Here is an 18,335-nt window from a genome sequence, read left to right on the forward strand (position 1 = left end):
GAACTGACTGAGACACACAGTAGAGAGAAGGAACTGACTGAGACACAGAGAAGGAACTGACTGAGACACACAGTAGAGAGAAGGAACTGACTGAGACACAGTAGAGAGAAGGAACTGACTGAGACACAGTAGAGAGAAGGAACTGACTGAGACACACAGTAGAGAGAAGGAACTGACTGAGACACAGTAGAGAGAAGGAACTGACTGAGACACACAGAGAGAAGGAACTGACTGAGACACAGTAGAGAAGAAGGAACTGAGACACACAGAGAGAAGGAACTGACTGAGACACAGTAGAGAGAAGGAACTGACTGAGACACACAGAGAGAAGGAACTGACTGAGACACACAGTAGAGAGAAGGAACTGACTGACTAGAGAGAAGAACTGAGACACAGTAGAGAGAAGGAACTGACTGAGACACACAGAGAGAAGGAACTAGAGAGAAGGAACTGACTGAGACACAGTAGAGAGAAGGAACTGACTGAGACACAGTAGAGAGAAGGAACTGACTGAGACACACAGTAGAGAGAAAGAACTGACTGAGACACACAGAGAGAAGGAATTGACTGAGACACACAGAGAGAAGGAACTGACTGAGACACACAGAGAGAAGGAACTGACTAAGACACACAGTAGAGAGAAGGAACTGACTGAGACACACAGAGAGAAGGAACTGACTGAGACACACAGAGAGAAGGAACTGACTGAGACACAGTAGAGAGAAGGAACTGACTGAGACACAGTAGAGAGAAGGAACTGAATGAGACACAGTAGAGAGAAGGAACTGACTGAGACACACAGAGAGAAGGAACTGACTGAGACACACAGTAGAGAGAAGGAACTGACTGAGACACACAGAGAGAAGGAACTGACTGAGACACACAGAGAGAAGGAACTGACTGAGACACAGTAGAGAAGGAACTGACTGAGACACAGTAGAGAGAAGGAACTGACTGAGACACACAGTAGAGAGAAGGAACTGACTGAGACACACAGAGAGAAGGAACTGACTGAGACACACAGTAGAGAGAAGGAACTGACTGAGACACAGTAGAGAGAAGGAACTGACTGAGACACACAGAGAGAAGGAACTGACTAAGACACACAGTAGAGAGAAGGAACTGACTGAGACACACAGAGAGAAGGAACTGACTGAGACACAGTAGAGAGAAGGAACTGACTGAGACACACAGTAGAGAGAAAGAACTGACTGAGACACACAGAGAGAAGGAATTGACTGAGACACACAGAGAGAAGGAACTGACTGAGACACACAGAGAGAAGGAACTGACTAAGACACACAGTAGAGAGAAGGAACTGACTGAGACACACAGAGAGAAGGAACTGACTGAGACACACAGTAGAGAGAAGGAACTGACTGAGACACAGTAGAGAGAAGGAACTGACTGGACACAGTAGAGAGAAGGAACTGACTGAGACACACAGTAGAGAAGGAACTGACTGAGACACAGTAGAGAGAAGGAACTGACTGAGACACAGTAGAGAGAAGGAACTGACTGAGACACAGTAGAGAGAAGGAACTGACTGAGACACAGTAGAGAGAAGGAACTGACTGAGACACAGAGAGAAGGAACTGACTGAGACACAGTAGAGAGAAGGAACTGACTGAGACACAGTAGAGAGAAGGAACTGACAGAGAGAAGGAACTGACTGAGACACACAGAGAGAAGGAACTGACTGAGACACACAGAGAGAAGGAACTGACTGAGACACACAGTAGAGAGAAGGAACTGACTGAGACACACAGTAGAGAGAAGGAACTGACTGAGACACACAGAGAAGGAACTGACTGAGACACAGTAGAGAGAAGGAACTGACTGAGACACAGTAGAGAGAAGGAACTGACTGAGACACACAGAGAGAAGGAACTGACTGAGACACACAGTAGAGAGAAGGAACTGACTGAAGGACACAGTAGAGAGAAGGAACTGACTGAGACACAGTAGAGAGAAGGAACTGACTGAGACACACAGTAGAGAGAAGGAACTGACTGAGACACAGAGAGAAGGAAAGGAACTGAAGGAACTGACTGAGACACAGTAGAGAGAAGGAACTGACTGAGACACACAGAGAGAAGGAACTGACTGAGACACACAGAGAGAAGGAAGACTGAGACACAGTAGAGAGAAGGAACTGACTGAGACACACAGAGAGAAGGAACTGACTGAGACACAGTAGAGAGAAGGAACTGACTGAGACACACAGTAGAGAGAAGGAACTGACTGAGACACACAGAGAAGGAACTGACTGAGACACACAAGAGAAGGAACTGACTGAGACACAGTAGAGAGAAGGAACTGACTGAGACACACAGAGAGAAGGAACTGACTGAGACACAGTAGAGAGAAGGAACTGACTGAGACACACAGAGAGAAGGAACTGACTGAGACACACAGTAGAGAGAAGGAACTGACTGAGACACACAGGAACTGAGAGAGAAGGAACTGACTGAGACACACAGTAGAGAGAAGGAACTGACACTGAGGACACACAGTAGAGAAGAAGGAACTGAACTGACACACAGTAGAGAGAAGGAACTGACTGAGACACACAGAGAGAAGGAACTGACTGAGAGACAGAGAGAAGGAACTGACAGACCCACAGAGAGAAGGAACTGACTGAGACACACAGTAGAGAGAAGGAACTGACTGAGACACACAGTAGAGAGAAGGAACTGACTGAGACACACAGTAGAGAGAAGGAACTGACTGAGACACACAGTGAGACACACAGAGAGAAGGAACTGACTGAGACACACAGTAAAGAGAAGGAACTGACTGAGACACACAGTAGAGAGAAGGAACTGACTGAGACACACAGTAAAGAGAAGGAACTGACTGAGACACACAGTAAAGAGAAGGAACTGACTGAGACACACAGTAAAGAGAAGGAGAGCACTTACTGTTGGCTAATCCACTGCCTCCAGTGAAAGGATTAACAATTCATCATGGCCTAAAACTTTAATACAGTTAATGCAGGTGGCATGCACCCTGCCAGTGGTACCACACTCTGTCTTTGTGGCTTGTCACATCACTCTCGTCACTTCTAATTGCATTAATTTAATCCAATGAGAATACCCAACCAAAAACGATGTGATTTAAGATGCTGAAACTCTTTTTCCTTTAGGGTTAGCTGTTTCAAACATAATCTGATCACTACGTTATAAGATTTACTTTGGTGAGGTTTATAAAATAAAATAAATCAAAGCTGGCAATGAATTATGGTGAAGGCCTATTTGAAATTTCAGAATGTTACACAACTTATGCAGATTTCTCAAAGTATGATGTTTGGATGAAATATACACACATATTCGACAACATCTTTCTTGGAAAGATCAGATGCAAGGTACACACACATAGGGCCCAGGATTTTTGTCCTAGCCACATGATGACCATGAAAAATCTGGACCCTGAATTCAACGTCAGTAATGTCATGTGACGTTGTTGCACTGTTGAAGCTTCTCTTAGGAATACTGCGAGATTCTGGTAATCAATAAATGTTTCTACTTTTCATCTGACTCTGTGTAGAAAAAGTAGAAAAACTGCTTAATTGCCAGAATCTCGCAGTATCCCTTTAAGGCCTTAGACTCACCACAGATAAATCCCTCATCCTCCCCTAGGGGGCAGTCACTGTGGAAGTCACATACTCTAGACTTGTCAATGCAGCCTCCTAGCTCACAGTGGAAAGAAGTGATCTCGTCACAGTCTGTGCCCAGCTGTAATTCATGGTGACCTGGAACAAGAAAGAGTTCACATTTAGTTTCCAGATTAGTTCCCGGAAAAATATTATAGCATTTTTATGTTTCTATTAACGTTCGGAGATGTAATTCAGAATTTACCCATGTCACAGTCTATGAGCTCCAGGGAGTCGAGAGCCAGAGTCCCCCTATCCTTCCCCAGGCAAGTGGAGTAGAGCAGGGTCACCTGGAAGGGCTCATCCACCTCTTCAATCACCGTCTCCAGCACCTCCCACTGGGCCCTGTTCCAAGCAAAGAGAGGGTTAACTGTGCATGTGTGTGTGGGTTGGCTCTTCTACGCTTGTGGGGACATAAAATCCACAAAAGTCCCCACAAAGATAGTAAAACAAGGAACATTCTCCCTTGTGGGGACATTTCCCACGTCTTCATGAGGACAAAGGCTATTTTAAACTTAGGGATTAGGTTTAGGGTTAGAATTAGGGTAAGGGTATGGGGTTAATGGTTAGGGTTAGGATTTTGAATGGAGAAAAAACTGTAGGTCCCCATGAAGATAGAAGAACAAAACGTGTGTGCATGTGCATGTGTGTGCATGTGCGTGTGCGTGCGTGTGCGTGTGTGTGTGTGTGTGTGTGTGTGTGTGTGTGTGTGCGTGTGTGCGTGTGTGTGTGCGTGTGTGTGTGTGTGTGCGTGTGTGTGTGTGTGCGTGCGTGTGTGTGTGTGAGGTTGTGGCATGTTTGTCTGGGCAGCAAAATCTTGAAAGGACTTTCTGTTCAAATAAACGTCTAAGCAGCCTTGTCTATGTCACAAACCGTCTCTGGTCATCAAACAACTTCACTTTTAATGGGAGGAGTGTGTTGCATCTTCATACCCAAGCAACCATTATACTACACTTAAAGATTATATTAGGACATTTTAAATTGAGGTTTATACATTTCCCTCTCAACTGAAGTCAGAATAACGTAACTCATTTAAACTATTTTTTAGTGCAATCTACAGTGGCACATTTTGGGATGGAAACGTGAATGTAATGTCTTTGTTTGTCATTTTGTCTAATCATTGCATGTTCCGTATGTTTTTACATCAAGGACCACTTTAGAAACAAGTGTTTTAATTAATAATGTGCTATCCTCTGGCGACACATGGTACATATTTTTGTATATCTTTTGCCCAAATCAAATTCAATTCAAACTGTCTAGATTCCATCCTTTCTTGACAACATATAGTATACACTGTTCATATTGGCTCTATGCTGTCTCTGCCATACAACAACCATCCATCCACGTGAGGTAAAAGCTCACTTCCCCCCTAAAAAAAAATGAGATGCTCTTAAAAGCTCACTTCTATTACTACCTCAGCTAATAGGTTCAAATGTCTCTGCACATTACGGTGAGTGCTGAACATTATACAGTACTGTACATTCTGGGTGAGTGCTGAACATTACACAGTACTGAGTGCTGAACATTATGTACATTCAGTACTGTACATTCTGTGGGTGAGTGCTGAACATTATACAGTACTGTACATTCTGTGGGTGAGTGCTGAACATTACACAGTACTGTACATTCTGTGGGTGAGTGCTGAACATTATACAGTACTGTACATTCTGTGGGTGAGTGCTGAACATTATACAGTACTGTACATTCTGTGGGTGAGTGCTGAACATTACACAGTACTGTACATTCTGTGGGTGAGTGCTGAACATTATACAGTACTGTACATTCTGTGGGTGAGTGCTGAACATTATACAGTACTGTACATTCTGTGAAAAAACAACTTGTCAAGCTGAAAGCTTTCATTCATTTATTCATTCATTCCATCTGTTTCTTCTATATTTCCACCCCTGTTTATACAGTATGTCTTGCTTCCAGTGGAGATTAAGGTGACCTGTCATCCCCAGTACTCACCATCTTACAGTCTGTGAGTTAAAACCTTTTTCATAATGGACAAGCACTCCATTACTCTCCAAATAAAGAGGCCAGGGTATAACCTTGTTGCATAGCCACAGCCCATCCCTCCACGCTACTGTCCAGGCCAATTATGTCCAAATTCATTTTCAGGGTCTGCATTTGGAAGCAAAATGCTTTTATCTGGTCCCAGAATGCCTGTGCCCAACATTGGATCAATATTAAGGACATTTGCCCAACAATAGTTACACAAAGATGATCTCTCTCCATGTCAAGGGATGTAGTGGTATTTCCATGCCATACTTAAAGCTTATTGTATGTCAAGTCCCTCTAGGCATCCCAAGGACCTGCACTTCAGTGCATTATAGCAGAATAATCCATGAATTTCTTAAAACAACCACTTCAATCCATCAACAGACTGAGTACCTTATAGTTACTAGCAGTGTTTCAATGCAATGCTGGCCCCTTTCTTTCACTACTGTATTAGGTGGATGTGTATAGGATTCTGAGTTCACTGCCAGATTTAATCACTAAGAACGTACTCAAGATACATTGTAGAGTACCGTAAGTACCGTAAGTGAGTTACACATGGATGCAGTGTAGAGCTAATACAGTAAATGCTACTACTGTAAGCATACAAAATAGAAATTGTTGAAAAGTTGTGTGGAATGTTCAAGTGAACTATCATACAATTGAAACATAAATGGCTAAACATGAGCATAAAATCTAATCATAAGGCCTTGCTGACCTGGTGCCATCTTGGGCTCTGCCACTGAGAGCTGTTGTGCTGATGACAGATGCCGAGTCGACTGGTTTCACTAAGACTGAGAGGTTTCCAGCGGTGGGCCCTGACTCAAAGCGGGCCAGCTGCAGACGGCACAGTGGACCACTACTGTAGACCACTGGACTAGTGATGTGGTATTCACACTTTCTAGATGCCCTGGAGGCCGCAGAGGCACTCAAAAGCAGGAAGTGACCTAGAAAGGGAGGGAACCAGACAATAATTTCCCAGAAGTAAAAAAAACAAACAGTTGATTATAGAGCGAAACAACATTTAATTTTTTTTCCCCTTCTCTCTTGCCTGTTTTCCCAGCACTCAACACCATCTATCTAATGACTCCATTACGTCTCTCTGAATACAGTATACTACACCATGCTCTCTGTGAGATAAAAGGAGTACCACATTAAAAGTGTGAGTGAAAAACACAATTTGTGACTGTGCTTCCTCCCTTACCATCAGAGCTCCCCTCCGAATGGTCGCTGACCGGTCTCATGGCCTGTGTGCTGGATCTGTGTTGCTGTGGTGATGTGACCCTCCAATCATATCTGCTGCTGTGATTGGAGAAGCTCCAGGAGCAAGGCGATTCAAAATCACAGGAGGTAACTGCAGGAGTGAGGATAAAGAGTTTCATTAGGTCTGAGACTGACTCTATGGACCTGTCACACATTCTTGCTCAACACTGGCCACTGTAACTGTATGATACCATTAACATTGTACTGTATTCATTGACGTCAACATGGAATTCAAGAGGGAAACTACATCTGAAATAGATTTGTAATCAAATGAGTTGACAGTATTTATACAAATGAATGAAATGGAGACACAACCCACAGAAATAATTATCCTTATCTGATGCCAATTTAGGCCAACATGGCATCCTGCTTCAGAAGTATGACGAGATTTTTTTATTTATTTTACTAAGCAAGTCAGTTAAGAACAAATTGCCCTATGGGACTCCCAATCACGACCAGTTGTGATACAGCCCAGGATCAAACCAGGGATCGATCCCAGGTCTGTAGTGACACCTCTAGCATTGAGATGCAGTGCCTTAGACCACTGTGCCACAACTCCTTAACTGTGTACTCCACTCCACCAATAGTTCCTTACATGGGAAGAAGAAACTCCAAATGCCCATGGGTGAAATGAGCAGAAATGAACCAAATCTCAGCGCAATTATCATTTGAAACCATTATGGTTTCAGTAAATTAGCTGCAGTATAGACTTCATCTTCAACGACAGCATAGAATTGGAGTGATAATCTCATGATTGCTGACACATCCTCGGTACAGATACCACAGTTTGTGGGCATTACTGTTTCTACTGTAATTCTGAACACATTCAGACAAGCAATGCAGAGTGATCCACATAAGTGGTAACCTCACAGGGGTCAGTGACATTTTCCACTTATACCAAAGGAGCTCTCTGACATGCATTATCTGAGAGCACATTTACCAGACTCCGATAATGGCAATAAACAGACAACTCTGCCTACCTCCAAGAACAGCAGATACCAAACCAGATACAGCATATTCAGTAGAAAATTTCTAGTTAGTTTGACATTGAAAACTCTTTATAAAGCATCTCTGAGCCTTAACAAAAGGCCATCATTAAATATCAAATCCAAATCAAATTTGCCACATGCTTTGTAAACAATAGGTGTAGACTAACAGTGGAATGCTTATTTACAGGCCCTTCCCAACAATGCAGAGATAAAACAAGATGAGGAATAAATACACAATGAGTAACGATAATCTGGCTATATACACGGGGTTCCAGTACAGAGTCGATGTGGAGGGGTACGAGGTAATTGTGGTAGATATGTACATATAAGTGACTAGGCAACAGGATAGATAATATGATAGATAACAGTAGCAGCAGCATATGTGATCATATGTGAGTCAAAATAGTTATTGCGAAAAGGGTCAATGCAGATAGTCTGGGTAGCTATTGGTTAACTATTTCATTAACTCTTTGGTGTCTGGAGTCTGCTACACTCACACAATCATGCACAAATTACTCATGTCAGTACAGTTTCTTCTCATCAACCAGTATTGACTAAAATGACCTTAGAAACCCTGCTTAGTGTTTGGAACTGTTATTGTCCATTTCAGACTAATTCCATTTGCGCTTGAACTTGCCTAAGGTGTAGTGCAGGAGATATCTAGCATTTCTCCAATAAGACACCAACAAAACAATTCAAAAGCATTTTATAGTTCAAACTAACAACGCTGCTTTGTGTCTGATGAAGCTAGTCATTTGCGAACGATCAGACATTGAAACAACTCCATTATCAGCAGAAGACCAGGGAATGTCAGTCTGGAAAAGGAAAATATACATTTTTAGGGGCTCCATAACTGGCATGGGGAATCTAACCAAGTGAATGTGTGAGGGTCCTGAAGGAGTGAAACCATTAATAAGAAAGCCATCTGTAACGGATTTCCTCCTCTTCTGAGGAGTATGAAAGATCGGACCAATATGCAGCGTGGTACGCGTCCATGTTAATATTTAATTCAACTGAACACACAAAAACAAAAATAATAAGAGAACGAACGAAAACGAAACAGTTCTGTCTGGTGCAGACACAGAGACAGAAAACAACAAATCATAGTGGGAAGACAGGCTGCCTAAGTATGGTTCCCAATCAGAGACAACGATTGACAGCTGCCTCTGATTGGGAACCATACCAGGCCAAAAGCAGAAATACAAAACATAGAACAACACATAGAATGCCCACCCCAACTCACACCCTGACCAAACTAAAATAGAGACATAAAAAAGGAACTAAGGTCAGGACGTGACACCATCCCTCTCTTCTGGGACGCAGAAATATCCTAATAGAAGTGGTTAGGTGGAAAATGTAATAAAATTGTTTTTATTGCATGCAGTTTGATGGGTTACTATAAATACAAGCATGCTTTTGTCATGAATAAACAAGGCAGATGAGGCTTTTTGTGTTAAACTAAATTTCAAGAGGAACACATTACAATGTTGTAAAAGCTGTGACAAACACTGTATTAGATTAGTGCTTTCAATGGTTTAATTCACTCTCTGCAGACCACACATACTACTGTCACAGCCGTCAAAAGAAGTGGACCAAGGTGCAGCGTGGTGAGCGTACATTTTCCTTTTTATTCAAAATGTCGCCAACAAAACAACAAACGAAAGACACAACCGTGAAGCTAACAGTGCATTAGTGCCACAAACCAAGTTAACTACCCACACTGAAGGAGGGAAAAAGGGCTACCTAAGTATGATTCCCAATCAGAGACAATGATAGACAGCTGTCCCTGATTGAGAACCATACCCGGCCAACACATAGAAACACAAATAAAGGACATAGAATGCCCACCCAAATCACACCCTGACCAAACCAAAAAGAGACATAAAAAATGCTCTCTAAGGTCAGGGCGTGACAACTACTTACTACCTAAGAGAAATGGCAGCCCTATAAGGCAAACAATGAATAACGACAGACACCCGAGCCTTAATGACCCTGACACACATGACCATTAATGACACTTAATAACACACTTTGTATATTTCACTAACGATAGGGGAGAGTATTCTACACAACTGTGTCAATAATGTCAATAAGTCAATAATGAATTCTTCTCCTGGTCTGCTAATGACAAACAGCTTGCTGTGGCTGTGTCTAAGTGAATAGTCTTACTTTGGCTCTCGTCCTCAGGCCTCAAGCGATGGGGGAACATGAAGTTCTCCTCCAGGGACTTGTCCAATAAAGCATGGCTGGAGCTGCTAACTGAGAGAGAGAGAGCGAGAGAGAGAGAGAGAGGAGAGAGAGAGGAGAGAGAGAGAGAGAGAGAGAGAGAGAGAGAGAGAGAGCGAGAGAGCGAGAGAGCGAGAGAGCGAGAAACAAGTGGTTAGATGATTGCTGTTATTGACTGTGTGTCCCGACACCAGAGGATAGGTGGCTTACTCAAGTGTTCTCTGACGAGGCCTTTACATATAAATTGCACTCTGACATGTTGAATATAATGCAGCAGATGAATGTGGCCAAATGCTTGATGTTTTTGTTGTCGTACAGTTTCAATAATGAGTGTGAAGGCCACAGAAGATAATTGCTTGTCATATAACTTTGGGAAGGATCCATTTGAGTTCACAACGAGTTGTTGTCGCCTACGCATATGAACAAGATGTTTGTAAAAGGTGAGTTTGTACTGTAATAACACAAGGTTCATAACATTTATAAGGCATTATTAACAGGTTGTAAATACAAAACTTAAGAGGTACAGTATAGTATTTTGACTTGAGCACAATTACCTAACATTACTTTAGAATGTTAGGTACCATCACTCATTCATATATCTTTATGTACATATTCTTTATTCTTTACCCCTTTACACTTGTGTGTATAAGACAGTAGTTTTGGAATTGTTAGTTAGATTACTCGTTGGTTATTACTGCATTGTCGGAACTAGAAGCACAAGCATTTCGCTACACTCGCATTAACATCTGCTAACCATGTGTATGTGACAAATAAATTTGATTAGATTTTTTTGATTTGATCATTTGTTTACATGGGCTGAAGTTAACAATCTGTCAACAACATGGCTTGAGTTCTACACAATAACCAAAAAGGGTTATTAAAAACTCCTTTGCCATGTTTGAAATGGGCACACATTGCTTTGGGTAGTAGGATCAAAGTAGATCAACTATTGGTACTATTACATTAAGCTCTGTTTTGAAATAAGTCATTTTTATGGAACCCATTTTTTTTTAATAGCCCAATTTAGCTCTCATGAAAAACCGGGACAATAAGTTCAATACAAGGTAACCATTACAGAACAGCTCAGAACCTTCTCTCTGGATTGCCATACAGTATATTGAGTCCTCGCATTGCTATATACATTATTATCACCACCTTTGATTAAACACAACCCCTGTCTTCGGGCCTGTTTTAATCTTGGCAATAAAACCTCCACTTGTTTATAGAGGATTGAACATTAAGATATGTATCTTAATCGTATTAGTTAGGAATGCCTCCTCCCTGAATCTGTCTGTCCTTAGATTTCAATAACATCAGCTGAACTTAATTATCAAGTAATCCCTTTGGCTACGGCTTGTCCACACTTACTCAGTTAAATGAGGGTGGAGGGGATCAGGCTTGAATTTATACATCCTGGTCCGTGAGATTTACATTCAAATAAAACACTTGGAAAAACAAATTCTGGAAACCATATTTAAATGCCTTTTAATCTTCTACCACAGGAAGCATACAAGGTAATCCGGGATCTCAAGGTAGCTAGGTTTTCAGAATGTGTTAAAAAGAAAAAAAAAATATATATATAAATAAACTATTCACAGAAGGGCCATAAACAAGATCAGGCAGCAGAGAATATTGCAAGTGTGAGAGCTCTGTTTTACCAAGGTACATACAGTAGGCCTACATTACAGTAGTTTCACAGAGTGAGAGGCAGCAGAATAAGAATATCTATGCAAACAACATTAAGAGTTGCCTCATACACAGCCCACAGAAAGCACTCCTCTCCCAAACACTCTATTTTATATGCATCGTGTTATTTCTGAACAGGGTGCAACATCAGCACTGTTACAGTAAACCCTCAGAGGCTTAGGAATTCTAACACAAAGACCTGAATAAAGCCCTACTCAAGTTTCCTGATCCCTCTGACTCAAGGCTCCAGGCTACCCTTTACACGCTTTACATCTCTGACTCGCCAAACAGGAACTCAGCCGAAGTGATTGAAACAAATCAAATGTGTATAAACAGATTAATTATAGACAACAAGCCCGATTCAAAACAACGATTGACGATTTTTAACTACAAAGTCACACAAAAATAAACTGGAGATGACAGTTTTAGCTCAATGGAGTAGAGGGCCGGAAACAGGACATAACGCCAACAATCAGAGCCCTGGGGGTTAATGGACAAATCATGTGACACACCCCACGGTCCAATTAGGATCAACACACACTAACAGGAATAGGGGTTTTCACTGGGGGTCAACATAACTCAACCTCACAAGACTGGACAAAAGAGACAATAAAAATAAGCCCATACTAGTATCGCGTCATTCTAAAGATTGACCCCTGTATGAAAAGCTCACATGACAATAGACAGTCTGTATGTTGCCAGATGCTGAAGAAAAACATATGAGACATGGCCATGCTTGTGAAATTGGATTATTAAAAAAAAGCCGCTCACTAAATGAAGTAGGCTGTAACTATATTGGTTACGATGCCATTTTTAATATTGTATAAAAACAGATGTTTCACTGCAAACACCAACATATTTTCTCAGCTTAGATGCCATTAGATGCCTTATTCGCCATTTGTCACACCAGCCTTCGCCAGCCTCCTGAGTACTTTACATTTTGCACTTTGGGTTCGCCCTGGGCCTTTTTGTATATGAACATATATTTTGAGCACAACAAAGTTTGGGTTTCGTCCCACTTTGATCTATGGTGCTTAAATAAATTCAGTAGTTCTAAACCTGCGACTGCCTCCTGCCTACTCCTCTCTACACCAGTGACAGAATAACCGACCCAAGAAAACAGAAAGCAGCAGGACATCCAGACCTCTCAGCTGTAGGAGCAAAGCTCCACCACCACAACTGGTGCCTGGAGCGCCTCGGGACTGCCATGGACGAGGTGCTTCGGGCTGAACGCCAAATACAAGCTACACCACCACCTTCCCAGCTCCCCGCGGTTGTTCCAGCCACCCCACCACCATCATCTAGTCCAATGAGAAACGTCCACCTGCCGTTCCCCAAGGGGTTTGACGGCACCCAAGCTCATTATAGGGGGTTTCTCCTACAGTGTGACCACCACCTGGCCCGTCATGCCGGGATGGCCTCTGAGAGGGACAAGGTGGTCTTGGTGATCTTGGTAATGACAGGCTGGGCTCTGGAGTGAGCGCACATCATCTGGGAGAGGGACGGACCAGAAGTGCAGTCCTATAAGCGCTTCCGTGCCGTCTTCAACCACCCTACAGAGGGCTGAGAGGGAGGTGAGTGTCTCCTCCGTATACGCCAGGGGTACAGGACAGCGTCAGAGTACGTTCTGTACCTGTTGCGATGAGGGCCTCACGCTGTACCAGCTCATCGCCATGACAATCTCCTGCGTGCCCTTCGCTGCCCATCCCGGGGGTTTGGGTATCTCCCAGGAACCTCCAGCGAGATTGAGCCCATAGAGGTGGGCACGACGCACCTTCACCCTGAGGGACGCCAACAGCAACATCAACAGGGTCTCTGCTCCTACTGCGAGACCACCCCTGGAACACCTGTCCCAGAAGGAGAACCAGGTGATTAAGCGACAGGCAGAGGAGCACTCCTGCACCTTCACAGGTAGGCGTGGACGTGCCTTGCTCCTCTCTGTCCACCCAGCCCGTCCTTCTCCCTGTCACCTTCCCTGACTATCCTGGCCCCCCACTGAGTCCTGCCCTAGTGGACTCGGGTGCTGCAGGCAATTTCCTAGACCGGTCAGTGGCCTTATCATTACGCACCCTTTTTAACTCCTATCCCAGTCCTTGCCCTAGACAACCGTCCCCTCAGAACAGGACTGGTGTGCCAGACCACGATTCCCATTTCCCTCACATTTACTCACAACCACCTTAAACTCTCCTGCACACCGTGCAGTTTTAGGTTTCAGGGGAGGTGTCTCTGTGTCAATCTGTTCCACCTCCGTGGAAACCACCCACGTCCCTAACCCTATGGAGTACCGGGACCTACAGGTGGCCTTTTCAAAAGACTAGTGCCACGTGCTTTCCCCCACATCGCTCATGGGACTATATATCGACCTACTGTCTGGTTCTAACCTCCCGTGTGGGCACATCTACCCTCTCTCGCATGCAAAGACCGAAGCCATGGAGGCCTATGTCCAGGAGGTGCCAGACTAAAGATTAATTCGTCCGTCCACCTCTCTGGCCGCCTCCAACTTCTTTTGTGTGAAGAAGGAGGGAGGTCTCCGCCCCTGTATCGATTACCGGATACTGAGTAAAGCAACTGTTAAATTCAGTTATCCCCTGCCTCTCATACCCACTGTGATCGAACAGATGCACGGTGCTAAGTACTTTACTAGATTGGATTGGCGCAGTACCTACAACCTGGTGCACATCAGAGAGGGGGATGAATGGAAGACCGCCTTCAGCACCAGCACTACGAATACAGGGTAATGCCCTACAGCCTGACAAATGCACCCTCAGTGGTTGAATCATTTATTAACGAGGTGTTTAGAGACATGTTGGGTTGCTGGGTAGTGGTGTACATAGACGACATCTTGGTGTACTCCACTACACGCGAGCAACAAGTCTCCAGTCAGGTCCGTTTTGGAGAGGCTGAGAGGGCATCACCTGTACGCCAAGGCGGAGAAGGGCTTTTTCTTTCAGCAGGCGATCTCTTTCCTGGGCTATCGGATATCCACTGCGGGAGTGGAGATGGAAGAGCAGAGGGTCAGTGCAGTATTGTCCTGGCCTGCTCCATCCAACATCAAGGCGGTGCAGAGCTTCCTTGGTTTTGCTAACTATTTCACGCGCTTCATTAGGGGTTTCAGCACAGTGGTGTCCCCTCTCACCTCCCTACTGAAGGGAGGTCCTCGACAGCTGTGCTATACTGGGGAGCCTTCCGTGCGCTCGAGGAACGTTTTACTGACGCACCTGTTCTGGCTCACCCTGACCCATCTCTGCCCTTCATCGTGGAGGTGGACGCCTCCGAGGTTGGAGTTGGGGCTGTTCTCTCCCAACGCACTGAATCGCCGCCTAAACTCCATCCATGCGTCTTCTACTCACGGAAGCTGTCTCCCGCAGAGCGGAATTCCGACGTGGGGGATCGTGAGTTGTTGGCCGTCAACAAGGCGCTGAACACATGGCAGCACTGGCTGGAGGGTGCTAAACACCCATTCCTTGTCTGGAAGGACCACAAGAACTTGTAGTACATTCGAGCAGCAAATAGGCTGAACCCGCGTCAGGCCAGGTGGGCCCTATTCTTCGCCAGGGTTGACTTTACTCTCTCCTACCGGTTGGGATCAAAGAACATTAAGGCCGATGCATTGTCCCGGGTGCATGACACAGAGGATCGGAGGGAGAAAGTGACACCCATTATTCCCTTGTCCTGCACTGTGGCTCCTGTCGTGTAGAATGTCGACAGGGACATTCGTCGAGCACTGTGACAGGAGCCCTCACCTAACCACTGTCCCGAGGGGCGTATCTACATGCCGTCTCCTCGCCTGGGCACACACAGCACTTTTGAGGCACCTGGGTATAGCCCATACTATCAACTGGCTCTTCGCCAAGTACTGGTGGCCCACCTTGGCCTGGGACGTCCAGGTTTAAGTCTCTTCCTGCTCGACCTGCACACAAAGCAATACACATAGGCACCTCCCCTATGGCAAACTCCACCCACTGCCGGTTCCACAATGACCTTGGTCCTATCTCTCCGTGGACTTTGTCACAGACCTTCCCCCTCAGAGGGGCACACCACCATCCTGGTTGTTGGGGACCGGTTTTCCAAAGCCTGTCTGGTTTCCCTACGGCCCTGCAAACCGAGGAGACTCTCTTCTCTCATGTCTTCCTGCACTATGGGTTCCCGGAGGACATCGTGTCTAACCCTAGTCCTCAGTTCACCTCCCACGTCTGGAAGGCTTTCATGGAATGACTGGGGGTCATGGTCAGCCTCACCTAAGGGTACTGTACTAAGGGTACTAAGGGTACTACGGGTACTAAGGGACTTCCACAGGCATCGTCCAACCGACAAGCACTGTGTCTCCGGGGTCATCCCCAAGGTCGGCAGCACACCGCTGCTGGAGCAGCGCCTCGGGGGAGGGGGGGAGGTTACTGTCACACCAGCCTTTGCTTTGGCTCCCCCTCCTGTCCAGCTCAAGCGTTCGGCAATAATCGACAGCAATATGGTGTTTAAAGGGCACATATACGCAAATACAAATAATGGGAATAGGGGCCAGGTGTGCGCAGTGAGGGATCCAGAGGGATCTGTGACTGTACCCCGTCGCAGCGTCGTCGGACGGGCCATTCCTGCTGTCTCCCTTAATGGTCGATTATTCTGTGACGTTGGCATGAAGGATCGGGAGACAGACGCAGACGTAATAGGGTTTTTATTTAGCCCAAATTACGGTGTGCCGTAGAAAGGCACGGGGACAAAGACCAAACAAACACGTACACAAAACACAGGGTTGAAATCCAAACAAAAGAGCCAGGAGTACCATAAAATAAATACAGGGCACAATGATTATCTCACGGGACAAGACCCGTAATCAGCTACACAATCCACAAGGGCACGAAAGTCCAAAACACACAACACAGGTACTTACACGCACCAACGGACATTGTAACAATAATCGTCAGCACCATGGTGAACAAAGGGCACAAAAACTCAGCACAAAAGAAACGTCCTCTCCGCTGGCAACTGTGACATAAACTGAACAAGTTCCACAGACATGTGACTAACAGAAGCGAGAAACGCGAATCGGACCATCACCCCTGGTGAGACAAAACCGTGACTCGTCAGCGAAGAGCACTTTTTGCCAGTCTTGTCTGGTCCACCGACGGTGGGTTTGTGCCCATAGGTGACATTGTTGCCGGTGATGTCTGGTGAGGACCTGGCTTACAACAGGCTCTCAAGCCCTCAGTCCTGCCTCTCTCAGCCTATTGTGGACAGTCTTAGCACTGATGGAGGGATTGTGTGTTCCTGGTGTTCCAACTCGGGCAGTTGTTGTAGCCATCCTGTACCTGTCCCGCAGGTGTGATGTTCGGATGTACCGATCCTGTGCAGGTGTTGTTACACGTGGTCTGCCACTGCGATGGCGATGAGCTGCCCGTCCTGTCTCCCTGTAGTGCTGTCTTAGGCATCTCACAGTACGTATATTGCAATTTATTGGCCTGGCCACATCTGCAGTCCTCATGCCTCATTGCAGCATGCCTAAGGCACGTTCACGCAGATGAGCAGGAACCCTGGGCATCTTTTTTTTGTGTTTTTCAGAGTCAGTAGAAAGGCCTCTTTAGTGTCCTAAGTTTTCATAACTGTGACCTTAATTTTCTACCATCTGTAAGATGTTAGTGTCTTAACGACAGTTCCACAGGTGCATGTTCATTAAACCCTTTACAAAGAAGATCTGTGAAGTTATTTAGATTTTTCCTAATTATCTTTGAAAGACAGGGTCCTGAAGAAGGGACGTTTCTTTTTTTGCTGAGTTTATATACAAATACAATCAGTTGGAATAGGGGCTAGGTGTGCGCCATGAAAGTTCCAGAGGGATCCATGACAGGTTCGCCCTGTGACTTTTTGTTTATGAAGATATATTTTGAGCACAACAGCGTTTGGTTTTTGTCCGGCTTTGATCTATGGTGCTTAAATAAATTCAGTAAACCTGCGACAGCCTCCTGCCTACTCCTCTCTGTACCAGTGACACCATTTGCCATTTGGCTTCAAAATAAAGCAATTGTTGGTTCAATTTAACAGTTGGCATGTTTTATTGAAGACACTAAAATGCATAAATTGATGTTTACTTTGGGGGCATTGGCTTCTTCGCTAGCTACTGACTATCAAAGGAAGCAAAGATGTTTCCAGAGTAAGGGATTGTTTGACTGTTTACCGTCACATGTGCGGTTCAAAGCTGAGATGACGCCCTAAGATTGGCTCTAAAAATGTAACAAAAGAAAAATATATTCAATCACAGGATATCTGGTCATCTTCAGAAATGAAAGGAATGGATGATCTGGCTCATTAGCTAATGCAGGCCCAGCCTCAAAGCAGAATCTGTGATTCAGGTCCAGGCTGTGTCGTGTGCTAGCTACTCCAGCTGCACAGGCGACGGAGCACATTTGACGGTGACAGCTGGGCCTGCTTAGCCAACCAGCTCCACGGCTCTACACTGCCAACACGCTCCTAAGCAGACCCGTCTCTCCTCTACTCCTCTTCTCAGAAGATCATGCAGCAGAACGACG

At 44.9% G+C, this 18,335-nt stretch overlaps 1 protein-coding gene across 2 annotated transcripts in view; it reads right to left on the reverse strand.

Annotated features, from left to right (window-relative positions):
- ltk (leukocyte receptor tyrosine kinase) overlaps positions 1 to 18,335 on the reverse strand; it is a 109,393-nt gene that overhangs the window by 69,750 nt on the left and 21,308 nt on the right. For both annotated transcript variants that reach the window (XM_024428590.2, XM_042325480.1), the window contains exons 3-7: positions 10,075 to 10,164; positions 6,858 to 7,007; positions 6,372 to 6,600; positions 3,861 to 4,000; positions 3,614 to 3,754 (exon numbers count right to left, since the gene is read on the reverse strand). In XM_024428590.2, coding sequence (XP_024284358.2) covers positions 3,614 to 3,754; positions 3,861 to 4,000; positions 6,372 to 6,600; positions 6,858 to 7,007; positions 10,075 to 10,164 — 750 coding nt within the window. The remainder of the gene's footprint in view (positions 1 to 3,613; positions 3,755 to 3,860; positions 4,001 to 6,371; positions 6,601 to 6,857; positions 7,008 to 10,074; positions 10,165 to 18,335) is intronic.

The sequence above is a fragment of the Oncorhynchus tshawytscha genome, linkage group LG08, assembly GCF_018296145.1.
Source record: "Oncorhynchus tshawytscha isolate Ot180627B linkage group LG08, Otsh_v2.0, whole genome shotgun sequence".
Lineage (NCBI taxonomy): Eukaryota > Metazoa > Chordata > Actinopteri > Salmoniformes > Salmonidae > Oncorhynchus > Oncorhynchus tshawytscha.